The 27,500-nt window shown below is 34.2% G+C and overlaps 1 protein-coding gene across 8 annotated transcripts in view; it reads right to left on the bottom strand.

Annotated features, from left to right (window-relative positions):
- Nucleotides 1–27,500, bottom strand: part of LOC106879437 (proto-oncogene tyrosine-protein kinase receptor Ret) — a 355,783-nt gene that overhangs the window by 28 nt on the left and 328,255 nt on the right. For 7 of the 8 annotated variants that reach the window (XM_089347496.1, XM_052978606.2, XM_089347497.1 and 4 more), the window contains 12 exons: nucleotides 26,585–26,797; nucleotides 25,362–25,648; nucleotides 23,413–23,563; nucleotides 20,786–20,893; nucleotides 20,074–20,276; nucleotides 18,426–18,548; nucleotides 12,721–12,791; nucleotides 11,018–11,058; nucleotides 7,677–7,773; nucleotides 5,423–5,522; nucleotides 2,594–2,672; nucleotides 1–501 (listed from right to left, as the gene is read on the bottom strand). The exon at nucleotides 1–501 is cut by the window's left edge and continues 28 nt beyond it. In XM_089347496.1, coding sequence (XP_089203622.1) covers nucleotides 320–501; nucleotides 2,594–2,672; nucleotides 5,423–5,522; nucleotides 7,677–7,773; nucleotides 11,018–11,058; nucleotides 12,721–12,791; nucleotides 18,426–18,548; nucleotides 20,074–20,276; nucleotides 20,786–20,893; nucleotides 23,413–23,563; nucleotides 25,362–25,648; nucleotides 26,585–26,797 — 1,655 coding nt within the window. In that variant the 3' untranslated portion in view covers nucleotides 1–319. The remainder of the gene's footprint in view (nucleotides 502–2,593; nucleotides 2,673–5,422; nucleotides 5,523–7,676; nucleotides 7,774–11,017; nucleotides 11,059–12,720; nucleotides 12,792–18,425; nucleotides 18,549–20,073; nucleotides 20,277–20,785; nucleotides 20,894–23,412; nucleotides 23,564–25,361; nucleotides 25,649–26,584; nucleotides 26,798–27,500) is intronic. The other variant, XM_089347499.1, reaches the window with a different exon arrangement.

A 27,500-nucleotide genomic window follows, 5' to 3' on the forward strand; every position in this document is an offset into this window, starting at 1 on the left:
ACACATAAATACATATATAATATATATGTGTGTGTGTAATTATCTGTGTGTGAGTGTGTGTAATTACTAATAATTATACGCATAGACATAAATGCATAACATCAACCTTTCATACATATATAACCAAGTTGTAGTATTTTCAAGGCGTCTATGGCTGAGAAACCAAATGTCTATTCGTTGCCACCATGATTAATTAATGTAGCTCTTCCACTTTATTGCCCTTTTCTTTGCAATCTGAGTGCCCTACTTCAGTGTTTTCATCAAATCCGGCAATAAGGGAGAGCCCAATACTAACAAGTTTCTCAGTCTGCAGCCTTTCTCATTTGGCAGCTGTATTCTTTGTATGTTTCAGTTCGTAGGTTTCTGGTTCACTTTTCAGTGATTCAGCGATGTCTCTTCGATTAGCATAATCATGAACAACTGGCATCAGGTAGGCATTAATATCTGTCGGATGAATAAACCTATCCTGGTCTTCTATATCCTTTACATGTGGATGGTGACCTGTTGCAGAAGAAATAAATGATTGTGAAAAGGTAAAACAAATAGTACATATCATATAGACAGGCAAAAACTCAACAAATACATACACAAGCATACACACAATGAGAGAGAGAGAGAGAGAGAGAGAGAGAGAGAGAGAGAGAGAGAGAGAGAGAGAGAGAGAGAGAGAGAGAGAGAAAAGAAGGAGAGATACAATGGAGAAAGTGAGAGAGAAAAGATTTGTAAAACATAAGGTAAATTTTGCCCTCTTCCTTAATCAGATCTGGTTGGGGCCATTGCCTATCCAACATATAATGAATTCATGTGATTATATTATACTGAGTTACTGATAAACACAGATAGACGGGGTATTGCTGATAGTCTCGCCCCTTCACCCTCTGTGCACACATACACACATACATCTATTTATGCATATGCGTATGCGTATTTCATTGACAATTCGTCCTCCTTTTACTTTGTCAGTTATATTCAATAGACCCCACATACATTGTTTCAGATGATAGCAACTATCGCCTTCATAATACTGTCGTATGCTATTCACAAATATTCTCAAATATAGTAAGAGCAACAAGTTTTCGCTTCTCTGGTTGTATATGTAATGCTAGCAGTGTTACTGTCCCTTGTATATGTTGTACTTCCTCAATTTTTTTCGCAACAATTCAATGAACTACATATTAAGCCCTATCTTCACAGAAAACTATGTTTCTGATGATTCAATGAATGCACAGATTCCAAGAAATTTAATATTCATGAATTCATATTTGCAAACATTTGCTATTATAATACACTAAATAAATAATATAAGACACTTAGTAATCCATTTCTCAGAGCAGCAGTTAAATTCTTTGGACACAACAACCTTAATATAACTTAAGTGTCTTCCATCATTCTGTAAGCATAATGGTTTTTATAGACGACGCAAATATAGTTATCTACACACACACGCACGCACACACACACACACACACACACACACACACACACACACACACACACACACACACACACACACACACACACATTCACATATGTATATATGTAAATATGTTTACTTTATATGTATGGTGTCATTATCTCTTATTGCGTGTTTTTTTAATTTCATTGAGCTTGAGTAAAGCGATTATAACAATTAAATTACCTAATCTGCTATCTCTGAAGCAAATCAATGTCTTCTTGCAAGCATGCGCATACGTCACCAAATCGTGCCGTACTTGTCCTTATCTATAACCGCACGGCATGATCCTGATAGCTGACATCTATCAGAATCATGTTCTCTGTCCTTTTGAGAAACTTAAAAACAAATGAATACCATCAGATGACAAGGTAAAGCACCAGAAACAATACACTTGTCCAGGTGCAAAATTCTGTGCTTGCAAATTTTGCTAATGAAGCAACAACTCGCTGGATATCTTATGAAAGACAGATTTAGTCTGAAAATGCTGGGAAAGGGTTAGCCTGAAGACCACTTGTTTGGCTTAATACAATCGTCAAATTATGTCTCCTGCATATCAACACACTGACACCTACGTCACTTTTGAGGTCAAATATATACAATGTTTTTCATGAATGAAACTAGGAACCACTAAGTCAATCACCATGCTCTATTTACCATATCGCAGTTAAACATCATGGAACTGCATGAAACCAAAAAATTACTAGATATTAATGGAGGATTATTTGTTAATCTGATATCATCATTATCGTATTTTCATCCCCTTTTCGATTATAATATGCATTGTCTGAATCTCAAAGCGTCTCGCTGCTGGTTCAAGCCCTTCGTCTTCTGCTGCGTACGTCAACAGAAAAACTGACAATTGTTTTGTGTGTATGCATGGCATATACATACATATACATATATGCTTATATATATATAGATATATGTATATGTGTGTATGTGGGAGGACCGCATGTGTTTATCTTTTAGTCAGGAGGTGGTCATGACACTTTATACAACCTCCAAAATTGCAAAGTATCCTCAAACTGGTGACTTAAACCGAATGCTTGCAACGGAGTAAACACTGCTAAGGCATTTCACCCGACGCTCTTAACGATAAAAAGAAAGGCGTGGATATATTTTTCAAATAGTATTTACCTCTCCGTTTGTTATTTGGAGTACTGAATCCGTTTCCTCGTTCATTCTTTTTCAGGAAACCATCCATCTGTAAGTAACCCTGTAAAGGAACATCAGTTATTGTTATTTCAATGTCACAATGGGATGACAATTTACACCATTGTAGTAATGTTTTTCAAAAAAATATTCGAGATTATTTATTTATAATCAAAAATACATATATGCTGATTCTTTAATATATTGGTTTATGATGAATATGTACACAGATGCCGAATTTGGTGTCTGACATCATATATAAACTGGTATAATCATCACTATTATTAGGCAGGGCTTCATTTTAGGATAGTCCTGTTAATCTAACGTCTCTTATTATGTATCCATTATCACAGGCCTATTTCCTTCTATGGCTGCTAATTTTTTTATAGGTGCATTGTAACGTTAATGTCTGTTTTTATATCTTCAGATATTTTTCAGAGATTTTCTATTTGTTGTTAAGGTCTGTGAGGTATATATAGCATGAATAGAAACCTACATATACGACTCGATTATCCATTCAACTGACATGACAATTGATGTTTGTCCAAGATGTTTTGAAGAACAATATCGAGGTACGGTGTGAATACCTTCTGGTCTACGAACAGCTTCATGGATCTTGAGGAGGGAAAAGGCTTAACCAATTGAAGTAAAATAGTATTAAATAAACCTTGCTGAGATCAACATCGCAAGAGATTGTCTTTTGCAAGACAGTGTTAGATGAATTTTAGAATGTATTAAAAACATCAGTACGTACATGAGAAACAGCAAATTTCCACGAAGTCAAAATATATATATTTTTAAAGTTTTATCAATAATTTAATAAATTACACAAACATAACTTTCAAATTGACGTGTGAAATTAAGCAGAGAGAAAAAATAATGCAAGAAATAAGAAAATCGGCTACTCTTCTGGCCAGATTTTGGCACATTTCTTTAATTCACCATCTGTATCAACTTGAATAAAAGATTAAATGATATCTTGTTTTATTTGAGGTCATAGTGACTTTATGCACTTACTGCAAATACTCCAGATGTTTTCGAGAGGATTTTAATCCGATGAAGACGGAGGTTAATCAAGCAGTGTTACACCATATTGATGAAAGAAATCCATTGAGCGTTTGCTAACATGAACTGGTGTGTTATGTTGCTGAAAAATGTCACCACAGTTTGGAAATCCGTCATTTACTTGCTGCAAAAGACAACGTTCAATGATGTCCTTTACGTAATGTTCATTCTCAAGCTTTCCTTCGACAATATGACTATATCTAGTTCCTTCATAGTAAAAACATGCCCAGATCATTACTTGCGCCGGATGATTTAGTGTTTTTTAGAAATAGTCCGGTGTTAGTGGATCACCATCTACAAATCATCCAAAATTTGAGTAATCATCTATAATCTGAATCATTATCTCGTTGCTAAAATTGACTGTTTTCCATTGTTCTACAGTCCCGTTCTGGTGTTTAAATTCCCATTCATACCATTTGGCTATATATTTTTTAGTAAGAAGTGGACATTTTGGAGTCCTTAACGGCATGGATGCCTGCTTCATACATTGCCCGCTACGCTATGTGTAAAGAAACACCAACACTTTTTGGTCCAAGATGGTTTTTAACATCACATGAATTACTTCGAGGGGTTTTGATCGAAATTTGACTCATCGTAATCTTGATTGTGACCACTACAATTTTCAGATCGAGTGTTTTCACTTTCTATGCTCTTTTTACTGCTTAATAATTCGTGTAACACTGCCTTGGTCCATTTCTACCTAGTTTGCAATCTGCTAATTCGTGATAGAGGTGTTTTCATGAAATGTAATGATTTTGGCGCTTCTCTTCACAGTTCATTTCCCCCCTAATATCACTAAATAAATTTTTAAAATAGATTTCATATTTTCACGTGATAAATATGTTTTGTCCATTTTTTAAAATAATTTTTATACGCTATGAGAAATTTACTAAAACAAAAGAAAAATATTAATCAAAATGAAATATTTTTTCGTCCAAACTTAGTGTTGCACACTATATTTTGATACACACAGAAAATTTAATTCCGACAATTCGCGGAAAAGATATTTCAGAAAATCACTTCTTCGATGTAGGTATATTGAAGACTACCATCAAATGATGCATTATTTTTAATACATTAGTTTTATTGCATTGAGGACCAAGTCACTGAAAGACATTTCTCGAGAATAAACCTGTGTGATACTCGGCATCAATGAGCCCATCGAGCGGGGACTGTTGTGTTATATTTACGATACTTCAGTGTAATATCTGCTGAATTTTTGTAATAGACTGTGCATGTAGAAAATACAATTGTTTAGATATTCATTACAGTAGATAGTTTTTAAGCTGGGATCCAACATATGAATAAGAAGTTAGTATTCTTGTTAAATAATATGCAGTATTTTAAATATTGATTTAATGGGAAGAAATTGAAAGGAGTCATGCTTTCGTTATACTTTTAAAGAAAAAGTTGGTGAGTTTTCAAAAAGGATTAAATATAGTATTAATGTCGTAATTTAAGGTAAATATTTTCAACCTATGTTTGAAAATGGATCACGTAATCGGTTCACTTGCACCTAATATACAATTATCACCACTTCATATAAGACTAAGTAGTGATTCCTTAAAGAATAAATACAAAAACTTTCATATTTGAAAAATGAAGCAAGTAAAGATGAATGAAATTCAAGTCTCTAATTATAGAGACTTACGTTAACTGGGATGGCTTCAGCATTTATTGAAACATACCGCAATGTCTCTTGATTTACAGTGATAAAATTAATGTAAGGGAAAAAACGAAGCGACGTACTGTTCTTTCTTGAAGTAATCGGTCCAAAATATCTGCCAAATCTCCAAATGATGGGCGTTGAGCAGGCTCCGTTTTCCAGCATTTTTGCATTATGGCGTAACTGAAAGCAAAACGGAAATGTAGGTTTGAATTAAAGGCGGCTTATAATTGTTTCATATAGTCTAACTTTTTCCACTGGCTTATCATGCAGCAGATATTCATATTTACATAAACGGGTATGTGAAGATGTTGCCATATAAAGAGGAGACTTATATTAGTCTTCATGTGATCTTGTATTTATGCGATAAATTAAGTTTCTCATATATATGTAAGTGGAAGAAGCTATTCGTATATATATATATATATATATATATATATATATATATATATATATATATTATATATATATATATATATATATATATATATATATATATGTATGTATAGACATATGTATATATCTATGTGCATTTGCCTTTGTGTGTGTGTTTGTCCCCCACCACCGCTTGACAACTAGTGTTGGTGTATTTACGTCCCAGTAACTTAATGGCTCGCCCAAAGAGACCGATAGAATGAGTATCAGGTTTATAAAAAATAAGTACTGGGGTCATTTCATTTTACTACAAATTCTGCAAGGCGGTACCCCAGCATGGCTGCAGTCTAATGACTGAAACAAGTAAAAGATAAAATATGAGAAAACAATGAACGTAATCGATAGTGATTAGTACAGGAAATGCATGGCGTGTCTTTAATTCTAAGCTGAATTTTTCCTGGTGTTATTATACTAAATTAATTATCATCGTACACAGTGTTCCAATGATATCTTACCGTTGGCGTTTATTACTTAGCGCAAATATCTGTCACGAGAAGAAAAAGTAAGTGAAAATGCCTTATATGCGATTTTACACGCATATATACATGTAATATATGCATGCGTATGAGTATTTGCTTTAGATTGATTTGTTCAATTTTAAAAGAATTAAAAGCTAATATCGCTAAAAGACAGCAGCAGCCTTTATTGTTGCAGCCTTTTGGAGAATAAGCGCATTAAACCTTCATGTCAACACTTTGAGAAATGATTAGAATAATGAGTTGGAACTACATTGCAGTCTAAGATCACAAGGAAGCTTATCTTTATTTTAAGATGCTCAAACTAATTAGCTACCTCATCTATCTGTAACCCGAACAAAAAAAAATGATAAAAGGTCTTTAAATCACTCTTGACCTCTTTCTCACTTTTAAATGCAACCTTTACTCAATTAGCACTGTGTGCTCCTATTTTATGAACTGTTTAATCAAGACACCAATACTACCACATCTTGCAACACAGAAACTCTTTTACTTTAAGCAGCTTGTTGGAATTCTGTTAATTCTACATTGATTAAAATACCGTTGATAACAAGTATATTTCACTTGTAATCCATAATAGGCGGAGCAGTAGGTTTCTGATGCCTACTTTTCGAGAATAGCATTTCATGTTGCTCATACAACAGAAGCTCACAACCAACTGCAGTCCTGCGGGCGAAGAGCACTAGCTGCAACAAACGGAAAAAATATCATCGTCCATCAATAACTGCGGGATGTTATTATATCACTGCATTCCATATAAGATGTCTCACATCTCATAATTCTAACACTGCCACACTCCAAACTACACACCAAATTCTTTCTACTCTAGATCTTCCTTTCCTAGAATTTTGTCCCTGCACACTCTACAAGATTGCAGATTGGCCATCAAACGTATCGACCGCACTATTCAAAGGCTTTCTCTCTCTTCCGATTAAATAAAAACAAACACATTTCCTCTAAATGTCAGTTATTACGTTTTTAATGAATACCAAAATTTGCTTCGTATTAACAAATATATGAGTAAAAGTGTGTCTTGCTCCTCTTTATATTGTTGGTTCACAACTAAAGACTTATAATACTTCAGAGAAAATCATGCAGCGAGTCAATATTCCACACCTGAATTTATAGCAGACGTTACCCCTCTGCTTCATGAGAACGAGCTGCACGGCACCTACTACTCCGTACCATTGACCCCCAGATGGAAATTCTTATCGAAGAATATATTAAATTTTACCAAGACAACAATGAATGAAAATATTATTATAACAATTTATCTTGCATTAACACCGAGGAAGTATTTATCAAATCAAATAATATGGCCACCGATACTGCTAGACATTCCATTGCATCTCGTAAAACTTTTATAGTAGCAGAATATATGAAATATTAACAGTTATCATCAGATAATAGTAATGTTTATACGTACATTTCATCTGAGCAGTTTTCTGGTCTGTCCATTCGGTATCCGGTTTTTAGTAAACTGAAGAGTCTCTCTGGTGGAATACCTGGGTAGGGGTTTGCACCTACAAAATATGAAGTATATTTTTTAAATTCCAACATAGAAATTATTATAATTATTATTCATTAAACCATGTAGCAATTCATTAAAACTTTATGAGAAATAAGTTATTAGACAATAAGCAAAGAGGTCTGCATATCGTGATTATAACCAACATATTGAACTCTCAAGTGAACATAAGATGATTTTGCTAATTTGCTTATCATTGTAGCTTGGATCAATATCGTAATAATAGCTAATATCTTCTTTCTTCATGCACTAAATTCAAATCCTCTCCTGACTGTTGTCTAAATGGATAAATGCTTTAATCATCGACTGATGGAAATTACGTAAGACAGACACTAGTCAACATTCTAGTCTTCATTCTTTGAGTTTAACAATACGTTATAGCGTGCTCATCAAGTAAAGTTGTTTATAAAGTAAGAAGCATAAAATCTGACAACAATGGTGCCTCTTAAAAAGTAAATATCAAAGAAAGTAATTTTGTAGCATAAAATTTAAATCAAGTATCCATTAATTAGTTTGTTAAAAAAAAAACCTTTACATTGAGATATAACCAAACATAATACATAGATGTTAATGAAAATCAATGCTGTTTGAGTCAATAACATTGTCGCAATGTTCCCAGTTTTTATTCTCTCTACGGTGCTAAAAATGTCATATACCCCACCCCCAGTGATAATCATACTCTAGAAACGTCGTTGTTTAGCCCTGGTTGAACAAATATAAAACCAAAGACGTTCTATCCGTTTTCACCTTGTCTATTTTTTCATTCTGTCTGCCAATATTTCTTGGAAATTATTTCTGTGCTCTCTCATACTTTCTCTCTCTCTTTCTCTCTCTCTCTCTCTCTCTCTCTCTCTCTCTCTCTCTCTCACTCACACACACACACACACACACACACACGTACATACATATACATATCTATATATATATGCATACGCACACACGTATGTGTGTATGTATGCACATACACATGCAGATATAAATAGCTAGAAAGAAAGAAATACAACAAAAAAGAAGATTGAACAGCTGCATAGATAGATGATTAGATAGGTAGACACACATTGATAGGAAGATGGATTGATTTATGCTGAGTTTTGAAGCGTTAATATCAATTGATTAGCTGTCAAAACTTTAGCAAGTAGTATTGTTTAGCTTGTAGGTGTAGCTGAACATGTAGAGACGTTTGCTTAGATCGGAAAGTTTTAATGAAAGCACTTTATAATTAGATGTCAGTCTTAAATCTATCTTGATATATTGTTAAATATTACATCTTTATAAGGAACCCAATGTTTTCCTAATTAACTCGACAATCTTGTGAAAACTTAAGCTTTGATCCCCGTGATTTAAAAGTCACTGGAGATGGTGATAGATTGCTTGGATATGCCACAGTCGAAATTACAATAGCCACTGATGTCGTTTATGTGGTTCGGCGTTTTACTGCGTGATTCTACAATGAAAGAAATAGATAAAATGCATATGCAGATGACATCTGTATCGTATCCTTTCTTCATTTACCAGACATAATTGTGCAGCAAACCTCAATCCTATCTCACACAACTAGAGACACAACTGCAAGTAAACAGACGTAAAGTAATATCAAACAAATGTACCGCTCTTTTCGAGAAAACATCAAATATAGCTAAACCTTACACTTAACAACGTAGAAGACAAAAGTAATTCACAAAAAAGAAAAAGCGATTGAGGCAATAAGTACAGCACCTTTAAACGCTCATAGCCTTTTTATCTCTCATGTTTTTCTCTACTTTACGTTTTTCTTGGTGACTTCTTCTTTGTGATATAATACTTGGGAAAGAATATATTTGCGGCTGAAGATAGCTTTACACTATCCTGTCTATCAATTATATACCAATATAATGATGCAACGACGATAAAGCTTGAAACACGTGTACCGCGGAATCCTTTGTATTCTGTTTTTATTTTTACGTTTTTAATTCATTCTTTCACCCCCGCCACTATCTGGCATATAATGGTGCTTGCAATTATCAAGTATTACCTCTAAAATTTATTTTACCTATATATATATATATATATATATATATATATATATATATATATATATATGTGTGTGTGTGTGTGTGTGTGTGTGTGTGTGTGTGTGTGTGTGTGTGTGTGTGTGTGTGTGTGTATATATATATATATATATATATATATATAGCATAACGGACAAGCATGAAGATAAGAATATTATAGTCTTTATGAGATATTTTTGCATCAGAAACTTTTATTGAAACGCTAAAATAAAATCACTCTTGTTAACTCATTGATATGAATATAATCTTATTTGTATACAAGATGATAAAGCTTTAGCTCCTTGAAACGTATGGCCGTTTTTAAATTTCGTAACGTATAATTATTTCAGGTCAAATTCGATTACAATCGCAAACATACATCATTTAAATGACAGTCCCACATCAAATTGAAATTAAACGTATTTTCATTAATTTCATTAATAATCTTTTGCCATAGTGATAATGATATTAATGAGGTAGTCCCTGAATGTACAATAAATAAAATATTGGGTATATATATGTAATAATACGCAATAAATTTATTCATTGAAACAATATATCACTGGAGAAGAAAATGACAGCCTTGTTTGATTTACATGGAATATGAAATTACTCTAGTGAACAGAAACACTCAGTCAACATATATTAGAGTAAGGAATGTCAGTGTTATTATTATTGAGGTGAATTATAGTCTTTATAAATTAGCGAGGAAACTAATTCGAAGTACATTTTTCATCACACGTTCTTATGTTTGTCGTCTGGTTGAAAGAGATAAGTTTTCTATAATATAGGCACTTACTCCGTCGTTGCTAACAATAATCTGATTACGCTTAGAGGGAGATTTGAACTCAATAATGCAAGTTAATTTTATAGTTCCCTGTCCGCAGCATTGAACTTGCATTTGCGCATTGCCTGTTGAGAGCAGGTTTGATAAAGACATTAAAAATAGTTTTTGTTGTAGATATGTCCTTGTAGTAAACTTCAGCAACAAACAAACACTCTCTAACACTCTTACAATTCGGAAACCTACAGTTTTTAAAAAAATATATATGATAACATTAAAACTAAATTATAGTGAGTTTTATAAGTTAAGCTGCAGGCAAATGTTGAATTGTTTAAAACAGACAAGATTCATGACTTGTATTAAAATATATTTGTTAAAAAAAAAAAAAATGAAACAATATCTGGAAATTTTATTAAAAAGTTACTTACCCATTGTTATAATTTCCCACAACAACACTCCGAATGACCATCTAGAGATTGTAAAGACAGAAACAATTTTATTTATTCAAATATAGAAATAAAGTCGTAGCTGAAACTGTCAAAATGGAAATGTTTACTGAGGCAAAAAATAACGCATGCGTTGAATAGTCGCATACAAGCGTTTCAATATTATTCTATAATCTATATTCTTATACAGAAGGCGAGAAATTAGTGAGATATAAACCTGTAATTTCAAAATTTCTATTGTTTTACTTCAAATGTTACACACGTATGTACAATTTTCAACTAAAGTACACTCAAAGAGCAGCAAGAATAATAATGTTGCGAACGTAAATTGTTTGAGGATGAAATAAAAGAAGGTATCTGTCTGACGCTCTTTCATTTCCTTTGTTTCCACTAACAAATACTTTCGTACTTTAGCAACCTATTCCCCCTCTCCTACAAACAGATCTTGTGTCTACTGAAAAAGAGAACAAACCCTCTTATTGCTATTTTAATATCATTAATATTATTAAGCATTACTACAAACAACACATTACATCGATGCAATATTTATAAACAAAAATATTAATGAAATGAACAGTTGCAGATAGCCTAGTTGACAGGAAGGCGGAGTAATTTTACCCATCTGGCAAAGAGATCGATGCATTTTTCTTAGCATTCTTGCTGCATACAGTCAATTAACGATACAAATTTAAAAGTGTGTTGCTCAGTCTAATATAATTGTAACTTGGCAAAACGCAAAGTATATGATTTACCCCTATAATCAGTAACATGTTAAGTACAAAATGTTTCGTAAGTTCTCTATTTCGTTTTTGCGATCACTGTTAAGACCACCCTAGGACACTTCTTTAGTTACTGAGCTGAGAAGACGTCTTACCCTGAATATAGTTTAAATCGTGCAAGACGGAAATACATTTGATGATGCACTAATAATACAATGAACTATAGTATTAACTCAGACACCTTGTTTAAAATTGTATGACGTACACGTACCTTTCAAATGCATCACTTATGAAAAACGATTGATGTCATAGAAACATCGGTAGATTTCCTAGTAACATATAGATTTTCTTATTAGTGGATTTCGGTTTATGAGACTAGGCATATGGAACTCGATGCATCATGGAAAAAAACTGGCAGTTTCTGTTACTCACATCCAAGCATTTTAGTGAATTTGCCAACTATTTGATATGCTCCAAACCCGTAAGGTTCATACTACTTATATATTGTTTAATGATAATTTTATTGACTGTACGATATTCATATTATATAACTGATAAATGAAGTCAGTACAATTCATTTCTTTTCAGCATTTCAGCAATACTCCTGCGAGTATTTCAATATAACTAAACGAGTACAATTATCTCGGAATTTTCGATTCTGAGCTCATGTCCCTTATATGCTAAGGATTCAGCCTATGATGTGTAGTAATAAGTGTTTCGGAAGAAGAAGAAGAAGAAGAAGAAGAAGAAGAAGAAGAAGAAGAAGAAGAAGAAGAAGAAGAAGAAGAAGAAGAAGAAGAAGAAGAAGAAGAAGAAGAAGAAGAAGAAGAAGACGATAGTTTATGATGATGACATCTTACATAAGCAAAACAGTCTTGCCTGAGTGGAAATTCAAAATAGTTCATAGATTCACGCGGGCTCATATAATCTGCTGTTGTAGCAAATGATAAAAAAAATATTACTTACACATCGCTTTTTGAAGTATAAACCTGGGCGTATAAAGATTCTGGTGCCATCCATTTAACAGGAATGCGTCCCTAAAACAGAAACATACGTATATGTATATATATATGTGTGTGTGTGTATGTGTGTACATGTGTATGTGTATCGACGTTTGGTTAAATATATATGTATATTTATATATATATATATATATATATATATATATATATATATATATATGTATTTGTGTGTGTGTGTATATATATATATATATATATATATATATATATATATATATATATATACATACATTCAATAAAACAGTGGCCCACAATGTGTTTGCAGTGCCAGTACTCATACCAACATTTGGGCTGCTTGATGAGATCCGAGCCATTGATATGAAAACCCGAAAAATACTAACAAGTACACATAATTTTCACATAAGCAGTGACGTAGATCGTCTCTACCTACGTGTCGAAGTACATCCCTTGACCAAGTTTGCATAAATGAGGCTGATAACATCATAAGACTTGGAAGGTAGCTACTTGAGCAACACTCTTTGTCTGATAACCTAGAATACATATCTAAAGAAGTCGCAGGACTTCTAAAGAAGTCACAACATATAATCAGATGTTTTTAAGTACAGATGGTATTACTTGATGTTAATATAATTTTTTCATTAAAACTTAATGGATACATATAAACATTTGTGTAGCCACACACAATATGCACACAAATGTAGACATACGTAAATATGCATACTAACATATAGACACACACACACATACACACATGTTGAAGTGTATAATATATATATATATATATATATATATATATATATATATATATATATATATATATATATATATATATATATATTACGCACATACACACACACGCGCGGAAATTTATGCTTTTATGTTATAATAAAAGCAATTTCACATTAAACAGGGATTGCTCATTACTCTTGGTAGAGAACGAAATTATTATTCTTTAACAATAATGGGATCGTTTCTTTTGGGCTGCCATTTTTCAATTTCTTCAATTTTCGTTCCAATTGATTTCATATTTGATATGTCGATGCAGTTTTGTATGGTAATCATTGACAGGAAATTCATTTTTGCCATCAATCAATAAATAAAGTTTGCAAATTTTGAGTAAATTTAGCCTATCCAAAGCCACAGACATATAGTAACAAGCCAAGCGGTTACGGAGCTGCTTACCCACTGGGTCATTTTTCGCTTATAAAATGCTTAAACTGCATGAGGTATGAGGTGGTTTGAGATGTGCTAAGCAGGCCTTAATTCGCGCATCAAATTTTTTCTTTCCTTATTTTTTTTTTTTTTTGCATAATCGTATGAATTCTCTTGTGTAGAATAAAAATATGCAAAATTTTCTGAAAATCCCGAAAAATAAACAAGTTATGAAGGCCATGCGTACAGCAGAATTCAGTCAATATTTCATTTGTTTGCAGTTGACAACATGTGAAGATTGTATGACGCACGCGTACCTTTCAAATGCACCATTTATGAAAAAGACTGGGAAAAATTATCAAACTTTAAACCTTTGTAACTTTTTTTTTAATTTCTGGAAAAGTGAATTGGCCCCTGAGATTCATCGTGGAAAATTACATCAATACGCCAAATTTTATAACTTTCACTAAACTTTAAAATTTCCACAGAAAAGATCCCAACAATGCAATTGATAGAGACTTCGAAGTTTCGACCAGCTAAGCATGACTGAATGATGGTTTAGCAGGCCGAAACAATGATAGTTTTCAATCGCCGGAGAAATGATTAAATTTGCCACATCTCCATGTCTTCTATGTAGGTTTATACACATGTGTGTTTGTGTATTATATATTATATATACAAACATGCAGATATATAAACATAAATTTATACATACATATGCATGTACATACACTCATGCATATACTTAAAGTCCTGCATTAAATTAAAAACACACCTAAATCAATATATATATCTATGCGTACACATATATATAAATAAGAAAAGTATACATAAAATCACTCATAAGTATTTGTATGTGTGTATATACACACGCATGCATATATACGTGTATATGTGTGATTCTTTTTTATGTGTATTATTACTCTATCGATGACTTTCAATAAGTAAAGCGAACTCAGCTTGCGGATGGTACATTTAGTCTTTATACAGTATTCAGGGTGCAGATCTGCTTAACTTTCTTGGAATTGCATATTCTTCCTAAGTTCAATCGGTTTGCAATTGCAACAAACACAAGTAACACTGCAGAGTCCCAAGTAATTAATAAAAACCGTAGGTGTGTATGTACGCGTGTGCCCGTGCGTGTGTGCATGCGTGCATGTAAATATATAGACATATTTATATATATATATATTATACAAAATACATCCACACACATATATATACATGTCATTCATATGCAGAGAGAGAGAGAGAGAGAGAGAGAGAGAGAGAGAGAAAAAGAGAGAGAGAGAGAGAGAGAGAGAGGAGAGAATTTTAAGAAATTGAAACATGAAATCCAAAGCGTACAAGTGAGAAAAAATATATAAATATTAGATGCCGGTGAACTGAATCCTTGTCTTTTCGCGCTAACCTCTATAATGTCTGATATATTATTTATGTTCATTTTGGAAGCGTTCGCTATATAAGTGTAATAATACCAGAACCCATCAATTTGAGTATCGTTTGGGAATCAACTAAAACGTCTCTCTCTATCTCTCTCTCTCTCTCTCTCTCTCTCTCTCTCTCTTTTCTCCCTCTTTCTCTCTTCCTCTCTTTTCTCCCTCTTCCTCTCTCTCCCACTTCCTCCTCTCTCTCCCCTCTCTCTCCCCCCCCTCTCTCTCCCCCCTCTCTCTCTCTCTCTCTCTTTCATATAAATGTTTACATCACCACATTTCGTTATATTTAGAAACTGTGCATGAATTTACCATCCACTCAAACTTAAGTTAACCAAGTATGCACACACACCATGCATGCACGCGCGGGCACGCGCGGGCACGCACTCACATGCACACATGCACACACATACACACAAAGGGGAAGAAGAGGAGAGAGGGCGATGTGTAGAGAAGAGACGAAGCAATAGTAAACAAATGCACAAGGAGAGGAGAATTGCAAAAATGGAAAAACATAAAAGATAATAGATCAATCAGCAAATAGTCGTCAAATAGACAGACATCCAAACAATTAGACGGACTTACAAACAGTCAGACAGATAAAAAGAGGAAAAGAAAGAGAAAGAGGGAGGAGAAAAGGAGAGAAATGTGCTTATATGAAATAGTAGTATGAGTTTTTGACAAATATCGCTGACAAATATCTTTTGACTACAACGACAATATTGAAATGCATATGCACAAGTACAAGCACGCATGCATTCACTTTATACACGTATTCCCTTTTACTGAGTAAAATACTAATAAGCACAAACATACATGTCGTCGTGTACTTTTTTACCATACGTCCCAACACACGATTGAATACAAACATACATCTGCCGATGTAGTACAATCAGCTTTCCATCGTTTCATCAGCTCACATTAACATTGATGTCAGCCATATTGATACAGTGGTGAGCTTTAGCAAATAACCAAGGCGATTGACAAACATTTACTAACCTATTCGCTAATGAGAAAATGTAGAAGAGAGCCTAGCACGTTTAGATTGGTTTACTTTCTTATTATTTATATCTTTTGTTTATTGGATGCTTTTTCCTTTTAAGCAGCCTTTTTATTTTGTTTCTCTTGACGTCTGCATGTCAGCTGTTAGGTTGTTTTATTTAATTTTACAATGTTTCATGTTCTGTTTCTGAGTTTGATATAATGGATTTTGATATATTACAGAGGAGGTCATTTAAAATGACACGTATTTTAGTAAAGTCGATTGGAGTTCAAGAGATTCAAACATGTGTATACATTTTCGGATACACGCACACGCACGCACACACAATGTGTATATCTGTACATATACACACACACATATTTACGTATATATATATATATATATATATATATATATATATATATATATATATATATATATATATATATACACACATACATATGTATATACATACATACATATATATATATATATATATATATATATATATATATATATATATAGTTATATACATATATATATAGTTATATACATATACAGTTATATATATATATATATATATGTACATATATATGTATGTATGTATGTATACACACACACACACACACACACACACACAGGTGAGTACGTAAGTGCAAAACAAGGTGGAAAAAATAGTACTCGAATACTAAAGGTAGTGTAATCTGCAAAACTATTACAGAACTGTTACTCAGAGTTTCACGCTCCCGTTTGTCGGACAATTGAAACAATTGTCTCGGCTAATATTATAAAGAGATGTTAATACATTAACAGACGTAGACATATTTATACAACGCACACAATACAACATGCATTCTCATATGTGCGTGTGAGCGTGTGAGCGTGTGAGCGTGTGTATGTATGTATGTAGACAGACAGACAAACAGACAGACAGACAGACAGACAGACAGACAGATAGATAGATAGATAGATAGATAGATAGATAGATAGATAGATAGATAGATAGATAGATATGCGTAGAGAGATGAGCAGATAGAAAGGGACACAAATAGTGAAATCTAATGTTTTGTAAATTCATTTCAATGTTTTATATTCAATAATAAAACAAAAAATCAATTTCTTTTTTATCAATTTGCGTTGTAGGTGTGTTATCATGATTATATACAAGATTTGAAACGTCTGTGACTTACATTCCTTGCTTTTAGTGTTCAATTACTTAAAATACGCCTTTCCCTTTTGCAGCTATATGCGCGTAAATTTGGAAATACACAATTTTTGCTGTTACACTTTCATGTGAACCTTATACTAAGATACAGAATTCCATACACCGAGACAAATCTAAAATGCTGTTAGAATTTTGTACATACATAAATGCGTAAATGCATGCATACATACATATGCAGACATACACATGCATATATATACATATATATACACATACATATATAAATTGATACACATGCACATGCATATATACATATATATACACACATACATATATACATAGACATACATACACACATATATATGTATATATATATATATATATATATATATATATATATATATATATATATATATATATATCAGACAACCGCTAATAATTCTGTAAGGACACACATATACATGCATTTACAAAATATGGAAGGAACATTTATTATCTCATACATTTAGGTATACACTGAAATGTTCGCACATAGATGGAAAGTTACCTGTGAATTATTTTACTTAAGAATATTAAGCTCATAGTTCACAGAAATTGATTCGGGATTAGTAGACATTAATCACTCCAATACTTGTCCGAGACATCTTTATAATTATATTAAATATTTTATGATTTAATAATAAACTCCATGCTAACTCGCTGCTATTCTGTGCCCCCCCCCCCCCCCGCTGTTTCCTCGTAATTTAAATATCGTTAATCCTTATCTTTTCAAAACTAAATTTAAAGATATAGAAAAGAATAGAACATCAAATGAATAATCTTCCAGGGATTAATTTGTATTGGTAATCTTTTAAATATTAAATGATTACAATCTGTAGCAATTACATTCCAAGATGAAGATAGCTTGTAAGGTGTATGAAGTACGGCTTGAGTTATCGAACGAAAAATTAACTTACTTTACTTTTTTTCATGTAGGCATCAGCTTCATAAATATCACGTGTGAGACCGAAATCCGAAATTTTGATAAGATTTCCTGAAGCCATGAGCACGTTCCTGGCAGCAAGGTCGCGGTGGACTAACTGCAATATAAATTCGCATGGAAATAAGTGCATCAGTTTAAAGAAATGCGTTGTTCTAACATAACTACACTTTTATTTATTTATATATTTATCAACATAGCAATTTATGAAGAATAGTATCGTAGGTTATAGATCTCCAACAGGCTAATAACTGGTTCACTGCATCCTGAACGACAATGTTCTTTCGATTTTCTCGCCGATATTTATCGTCTTTGCCTTTATGCATCGGTGAAGTATATATGCATATTTGATGCAAAAATGCAAACACACACACGCGCACACACACACACATATATATATATATATATATATATATATATGGTGGTTTATTATCAGACGATTTTTCAACTCACACCTGGACAAGTTTCACAGAGCGACACTTGTAGTTGCTCATACATCCAATCCTCTCCAAGCCATGCCACAGATGTTATTCAATAGAAAGGTTACCGTCTTTGGGCAGACAGTGTCATAGCTGACGCTCCTTTCAGCATGTAAAGAGCCAGAAACGATATCGTAAAGCAAAACCCCACGCACTAACAGTCCCATCATTCGGCTGCCCTGGATTTGTAATTTTCATTGATCTCGCGAAGATGAAAGGTAAAGGTGACTTTGTCAAGATTTGATCTCAGAACACAGAGAGCCAGAACAAATACTGCGAAGTATTCTATCCAACGCTCTAACGACTCTACGACACAATACAGATGTATCAAATTCTGTTTTATAAATTATAGTCAAACAATTGAAAAGGAATTAGTATTCAGCTGAAAATGGTTATCTTAAAACATTCTAAAGTTTTAAAAATTTTATATGAATTTTATTAGAAAACAGTATGGCCGTGACATTGAATAGCATTGAAAAATCTCTTCGATTAATGCTTACTTAACCAAGATATAAATGATGAGATTGTTGTGGAAGTGCTTGAAAAATGTCACCATTTTAAGAAATATTTGCATTAATACTGAACTCATGTAGATTTCTTTTCATAAAAGAGAACTATAGTGACGGTAGCACAAAGAAATTGCGTTAGAGATGCAGGAAAAGGATAAACAATATATAATTTTAACATAGCCCATTTGTCAGAATAATTTGAATTTGGTCACAAATATTCTATCATAAAATATAGGGTGTCCACAAAGTCTGGGTACATGGGATTAACACATACTTTAAGAAGTTATTCTTTCTTATATTTAATTGTTTATGTTATGATCTTATTTACTCACTTTTCCCACATGCGGATTAACACATACTTTAAGAAATTATTCTTTCTTATATTTAATTGTTTGTTATGATTTTATTTACTCTATGTACTCAGACTTTGTGGACACCCTGTATATTCCAATGATCTTTGACACATAATGATGATACTTTTTCAGAATAAAATTATCTGCACCAAACACGTTCTAGTTTAGCACCAAACACATTCTAGTTTAGCACCAAACACATTCTAGTTTAGCACCAAACACATCTTAGGTTAGCAATATACCTTAAAAGAGCATATCTTGAAGTAATCTTCTAAGATACTCACCTTCATTTGACAAAGATATCTCATCCCTTTGCATACTTGCCAGGCAAATGAAAGCAAGTCTCTTGTGGTCAAAATAACACTAAGATCTGCTTTTATTTCTTCGGGTGTTCTTGCTGTTCTATTACAAGCTGCTTGTCGATGTTTACGTAAGAAGTTTTTCAGTGAGCCATGTTGACAGTATTCAACAATAATGTAAAAGGGCCCTGAAGATAATAATAATAACAACAACAACAATAACAACAACAACAACAACAATAATATTTAAGGATTGATATTACTCCTCCAGAAGGTAAAAAAGTTTGAAATGATTATTTTGAACTTGTGGAAGACACGAAGTGTCGAAATATTGTCTTATTATTTCATAAAACGTTTACGGTTCCAAATTGATTCTTGCAAAATATTGCAACATTTTGTAAAACATTCATTTGTGATACAAATTTAGACAACAACAACAAAACTATTATAACTACAGAGACAAAATTGAATAGCTAAATATGTTTTATTAACATCTTTGTAACTGAGTTTGTGATTGTTCAAATATATGTGAAGGTTCGACTACTCACAAGAACATACTCAATATTGTTTATCGATGCATGTAACCTTAGTATAACACATCAAGTTACTGCGACATTCATCGTTTTAATTAATCTTTAGAAATCCCAGTTTACTTCAATACCACTTTATAAAATTTTCAAGAAATACAAGTACTTACCTCTATGAGCACATACACCGAGAAGGCGAATGACATTAGGATGGTTTACTTCTTTCAATAAGTTAAACTCAGACCAGAGATCACGGAACTCAGCTATTGACGCACACTCTAAAATCATACATTAAAATGAGAAAGTAGAACACATAGATATTTTAGCCAGCCAGTCAGCCAGACTGCCTGCCAACCAGCCAGCCAGCCAGCCAGCCAGCCAGCCAGCCAGCCAGCCAGCCAGACAGACAGACAGGTAGATAGATAGATAGATAGATAGATAGATAGATAGATAGATAGATAGATAGATGTTATTAATTATTATTAATTATATGGGCATGGCACGCAGTGTTAAAAAGCATATTATATAAAGAGTTGTGTAAATTTATGAATATTTCCTAGTGTTTCAATGAAGCTTACTTAAACCTGAAAAATTAGTTATCTTTCTACTTCTCCCCCTCCCTCTCTGTGTCGATATGTATATATACGTGTGTGTGTGTGTGTGTGTGTGTGTGTATAAAGCATTGGTAAAATAGAGAGAATCAAAACAGTGAAGCGTATATTCATTCTTAACACTCTCACAGATTTGGATGTGCTTGGGATTTTCGTTTTGGATTTCGTTTTCCAAAAGTAAAAAGTATATTAACAACCACATCAGTCGTTACGTCTGTACATACGCACACGCACGCACACGCACGCACACGCACGCACACACACACACACACACACACACACACACACACACCACTTCATCGTCTCTCTTCTCCCAGCCTTCCACCGCCTCCCCCACCCTCCTCCCACCTAACTCACTCTCCCCTGCTTCAGCCTGTTCTTACCATTCCTCCTGATCTCCCTTTCTCTGAATCGGAGTACTCTCTTCTTCGTAAGGGTCTGCGCATCATCCCTCTCACTCCGCCCAGTAACGAGTTTCAGACCCGTGCTGATATCCAACACTTTGTGCGCCACGTCAGGCTACATGCACTATTCCACAACACTCCACCTGCATCTAATGGCTCCTGGCCAGTTCCAAGCAGTTGATCAATTTGCAAACATCTGCCACCGGTTCAACTTTCGCAGGCGTCCCCAACATTTCGACATCTCCCCGGCCGAACTCTCGGCCCTTCGATGTTTCCGACGCCGCAAAGATATTGTCATCAAACCGGCCGACAAGGGTGGAGCTGTAGCAGTGTAGTGCACAGACCTTTACAGGCCTGAAGCTCTTCGTCAACTTCAAGACACCTCTTTCTATTGCCCTCTCCCCTCCAACCCCACGCCTAACTACTAACAGACTGTGTTCTCCACTATTCATTACCTCATTTCCTCGTACCGTCTCCCACCGCCTCCAACCTTATTGTCCGTACCCCACGCACCCCCACTATTTACCTACTCCCCAAAATCCACAAGCCCAACAACCCTGGCCGCCCCATAGTCTCCGCCTGCAACTGCCCCATTGAAATGATCTCCAAATACCTCGACCGTGTCCTTTCCCCCTAGTGGCTTCCCTCCCCTGACATATTCACGATACCAATCATATTCTCCGTCTGCTTAGCTCTTTCCCCTTCCCTTCTGGCCCCTCTCAACTTCTATTCACACTCGACATTAAATCTTTGTATAGGGCAATCCCACACACTGAAGGCCTTCTTCCGGTTAAACACCTTCTTGACCATCGCCCAGACCCTGAGTCTGACACCTCCACACTTTTTTGTTTGTCCGAACTTGTCCTCTCCCTCAACAGCTTCTCGTTCGCAGGGAGTTTTACCAACATGATCTCGAGAATGGCCATAGGAACGAGAATGGACCCCAAATATGCGAATCTGTTCGTTGACAATGATGAGTCACAAATATTCTCACAATTCACTGGTCCCACACCCAAGCTATATGTTCGTTATATCGATGACTTATCAGCGCGACCCCATTCCCTCGCGAAGATCTAGACTCTTTCCGTTTCTAACTCTAACTCTTCCGTCGAATTTCTCGACATATCTGTCAGCATATACCACTCCACTTTCACCGTCTCCATCCACTACAAACACACTGACTCACAGCCCTACCTTAACTTCTCCTCCTCTCACCCTACCCACACCATTTTCTCCATCCCCTACTCCCAATTTCTCGCAGGCTCTACAGTGACAACCACGACTTTGAGACTCAGTCTCAACTCATGGCTCGCCACTTCATCTTACGTGGATATCCCCTCATCATTATCCACACTGCCCTTGCCCGGGCACGATCTGTGGACCGTGCCTCTGCTCTTTCTCCTCGCACCCACCCCATCCTTATCGTTTCCCGTTTCCCCTCACCTACCACCTCTCCACCCTGCCCCTCCAAAGCACCATTTTCCGAACCTTCCGGCGACTACAGTCGAACCCCTACCCTACCCCTTCCCACTTCAAACGAGCCCATAACCTGCATGACCCGAGTTTCTTCCCTACCCTGCCTTCCAGCCTGGCTCCTTCCCCTTCTCTCTCCTATGCTGTCGTACCTGCCCCTACCTCTCCAACACCACCATCTTCACTGGCACTCATCACGTCACCGACTTCTTTACCTGCACCTCTAGTAATGTAAAAGAACTTATCCTACAATTTCTCTGAACAGAGAAAAGAATACTACATTACAAAATTTGTGAAAGTTGTTCTTACCTTTTAGCATCTTTACTGCTACAGTCGTGTATCCTGATTTACCATCTATATTAAAAGCCTGGGCTTTCATAACCATTCCAAATTCACCTTCACCGAGCGCTTCTTCGATTATCAAGTTCTTGCGTGGGAAACCCCATTTTTTGTCTATCTGCTAATGAAAGACGTGAAAATATACAGAATTATGTATATGTGCATATGTCTGTGTCTGTTTTTGTGCGTGTGCGTGTGCGTGTGCGTGTGCGTGTGCGTGTGCGTGTGCGTGTGCGCGTGTGTGTGAGTGTACATATGCATATATTATTGCATGTGTATATGTATGTGAATATGAATGGATATTATAATATAAGAATTGTAAAATATATGCAAGTATATATTATGCATGGTGTAATCTGATATATAATTCAATTATAATTATGACTGAGTGGAAAACACGAAAGGAATACCACTTTTAACACGCAAACACACAAATACATGCGTACATACTTACATATAATAGATATATATATACATATATACATATACATATATATATATATATATATATATATATATATATATATATATATATATATATATATATATATATATATATATATACATACTTACATCTGTAAATATCTATACATACACACACACAAACACATACACACACATACACGCAATATATATACATGTATATATATATGTATATATATATATATATATATATATATATATATATATATATATATATATATATATATATATATATATATATATATATTCATGTTCTTTTATTCTTTTATCTGTTTCAGTCATCAGTGTGCGGCCATGCTAGGGCACTACCTTAATGTTTTAGTCGAACGAAGCAACCCCAATATTCAAAAGACATACGAAACCAGGCATATGCAAAAATGAATAAACGGCATTTTATAGAGAATAAACACAACATGGAACTGTGTATATAAGCTATCTCTCACAAAGGCAATAGTTGAAATGAAAACATGTAATATGTAATTTTATTTTTATGTAACTAACTAAGAAGCAGTAGAATTCGAGCGCGCTTCTGCATAGAGTATATAATTGCCTACCCGTTATTATTTCGTCTTCATAACCTCTAAGACTATCACTTTCAACTTTAGTCGCAGCTCTGTTGCAGTTTCTTTATCTGATTCTAATAGGTATATCCATGCTGCTGAATATTTCTTATGCGAATTAAATTTGTGATTGACTTGATAAATTAAATATAGTATTTAGAGGTATTTCAGAAGTTCAGCAGCAAAACGGCACCATCAACTAATTGAACAATTTGTGTCAAATGCAACTCAAAATTAAAAGTTCACATCATATATTTAAGCAGATTTGTGCACTCACACGCATGCACATGCGTATATGCACAGAATTAATCTATTTGGCTCAGTCTAGCCTTCCTATACACCACTTTGAAAAGAATTCAAGTTATTTAGGAATTACAAATGTCTCTTATTGGGAAATACACAGCAACATCATTATCATCAACTTAGCTGTGGAAGGATAAATAAATTTATGTCTATTTTTATGAAAATTTCAACACACACACTCGTATGAAAATGCATAGATAGATAGATAGATAGATAGATAGTTAGATAGATAGATAGATAGATAGATAGATAGATAGATAGATAGATAGATAGATAGATAGATAGATAGATAGATAGATAGATGGGTTGATAGATAGACAGACACACACAGACAGACTCACACAGATAGACTCACACAGACAGACTCACAGACAGACAGATAGCTAGCTAGCTAGCTAGATACATACATACATACATACATACATACATACATACATACATACATACATACATGCATCCGCTCATATTCAAGAGCGTATTGTTTTTCTAAACTATATAAATGTCAACTTCGTTACTGCGGGATATGCCATCTGTAGGAGAATCATTTGTAATTGTTTTTTAAATCATACTTACGTCAGTGGTGACAGAAAACCCATCGCTTGGTCCCTTGTGACAGGAATAATTGTAATGGTGGAGATGCATCTGTCTCTCTTGATCTCCAACATAGTCAGATGGTGCTGCCGATACAGATACAACGCTGCCAACATGCTTTAAGGTATCTGAGCGGAGTCGACGTTTCTTTACTAGCCACCAGATAGCGAAACTGCTAAAACAGATCACCACGAGACATCCAAACACTGTCGCCATTGCTGATTCACATATTCGGTCACAAATATCCGATTCGTTTTTCTGAACCACAGCTTTAATGGTAAAGAAAAATAGGATAGTTAAGCTAAAAAATATAAAGGTGGTGATCACCATAAGATTGCAATATTTAGCTTTGAAACGTATGTAGTCATGTTAAGCAACCACAATACTTGTAGTAATATATAAATATGTTAAAAGCGAGGTAAATATATTCTTTTGGCATTCAGGCATTTCTAGAAAATATGAATGTGCTTCTTTACTAATTTTTTAAATGCTAGTAGAATAATAATTTTTATAAAAACTTGAAGAATATTAGATTTAAGACTGCTATGTTTACATATGATAAACATGTTTTAAATTGTTTTCATCTTAGTCTCTTGGTTATGTATTTGAAAATGAAATGAGTGGTGATACAAAGGATTCTTGCATTTTTTAACTGTATGTCATTTCTATATATATCCAATGGTTTTTAATGGGTTACGTCCATCTGTCCAATATTGCATTGCAACAGATTTCTTAGTTTCTTGTAATTTAACCACTATATATCTTTCAGCCCATTAGTCATAATGTGAGCTAAAACAACTGTTCTTTATAAAGAAGTTAAAATTTAACAGCCATCAAATTTTATATACAACAAATCCTTGTACTTTTTTGCCGCCATTCATTAATGCTTGATAAACGAGTGTTTAAATATTTTGATCAAGTCACACTGATATAAAAAAAAAAAACTTTCTAATCTTTAGCACTTATTCACTTATACTCAAAGTCATCATCTTAATAACATATGATGAGAAAACTTAGAGCTCAAATTTCAGTCGAACTCGAGTATTACTTTGTAAAGGTAATATTTTAAAGCTCAAATTTCAATCGAACTCGAGTATTACTTTGTAAAGGTAATATTTTAATTAATGTTTGTCACGAACAGTAGTAGTCGAAGAACTGAATACTATAAGATGTGAGTAATTGGATAAATATAATGGGTAACATACCATTCGATACTGCATCAATAGTTCTGAGTGTAGACTTAGGTTTCTCTGATTTATTAAATTTCTCTACTGGTTCAATAACTTTAGTTTCATTCAGTTCAATTACTGGTTGAGGTACGCAGTGGCACACGTATTTCGCATCACATGAACAAACACCTTTTGCTCTCATAATTCCAAGATTTGTTTCGCCAGACAATCCACCAACAGGAGTCGTACCTGTTATGGATAGAAGTAGAATAATGTATTAATGCATGAATTTACTTAAGAGTTAATTAGAGTGCATAAATGTGTTAACATTTACCATTTTACAATGTTCCACTAAATGATATAGTCATACTTCCTTTCTTTATTTCAGTTTAAAAATAAAACAGCGTATTTCCGCTGTGTCCATTCACTTGCCATTCAATACCAGTAAGATAAACATCCAAATATAATCAATTTAAGTATTTTTAATTTAACACTTTATATTGATGTCCTTGGAAGTAAATTACATGGACTTCACATCAATAAGCGCACACACACATGTGCACTCTCATGCGTGCATGCACCCCCCCCCCCCCATACGTTAAATTTCTGTGGTATGTAGAATGTTCCTGGTTACAGGTCTACTGAAACATGCAAGCCCTGCACTTCTGGAGTCGTATGGATGGTCATAAAAGAATGAATGTTCACTGCCAGTACGCAGAATGTTGCTGCCTTTATTCTTCAGTACATGGCTGATGTGTACATTTTTGCTACATTTGTTTAGAAGGTGCTGTCTGAGCAAAATCATGCAGCACTAATTGCTTTGTGGTGCAGTTCAAGTTTAATTGGGAATAGCGAATGAGAGCGGAATGTTAAAAAGGAGTCAAAACTGTGAATTGTTGCAGGGCAAAATAGCTTCAGTTCGATGACTGAAATTAGTAAAATGGTATATGGA

This window comes from Octopus bimaculoides, chromosome 2 (genome assembly GCF_046866305.1).
Source record: "Octopus bimaculoides isolate indiv1 chromosome 2, ASM4686630v1, whole genome shotgun sequence".
Lineage (NCBI taxonomy): Eukaryota > Metazoa > Mollusca > Cephalopoda > Octopoda > Octopodidae > Octopus > Octopus bimaculoides.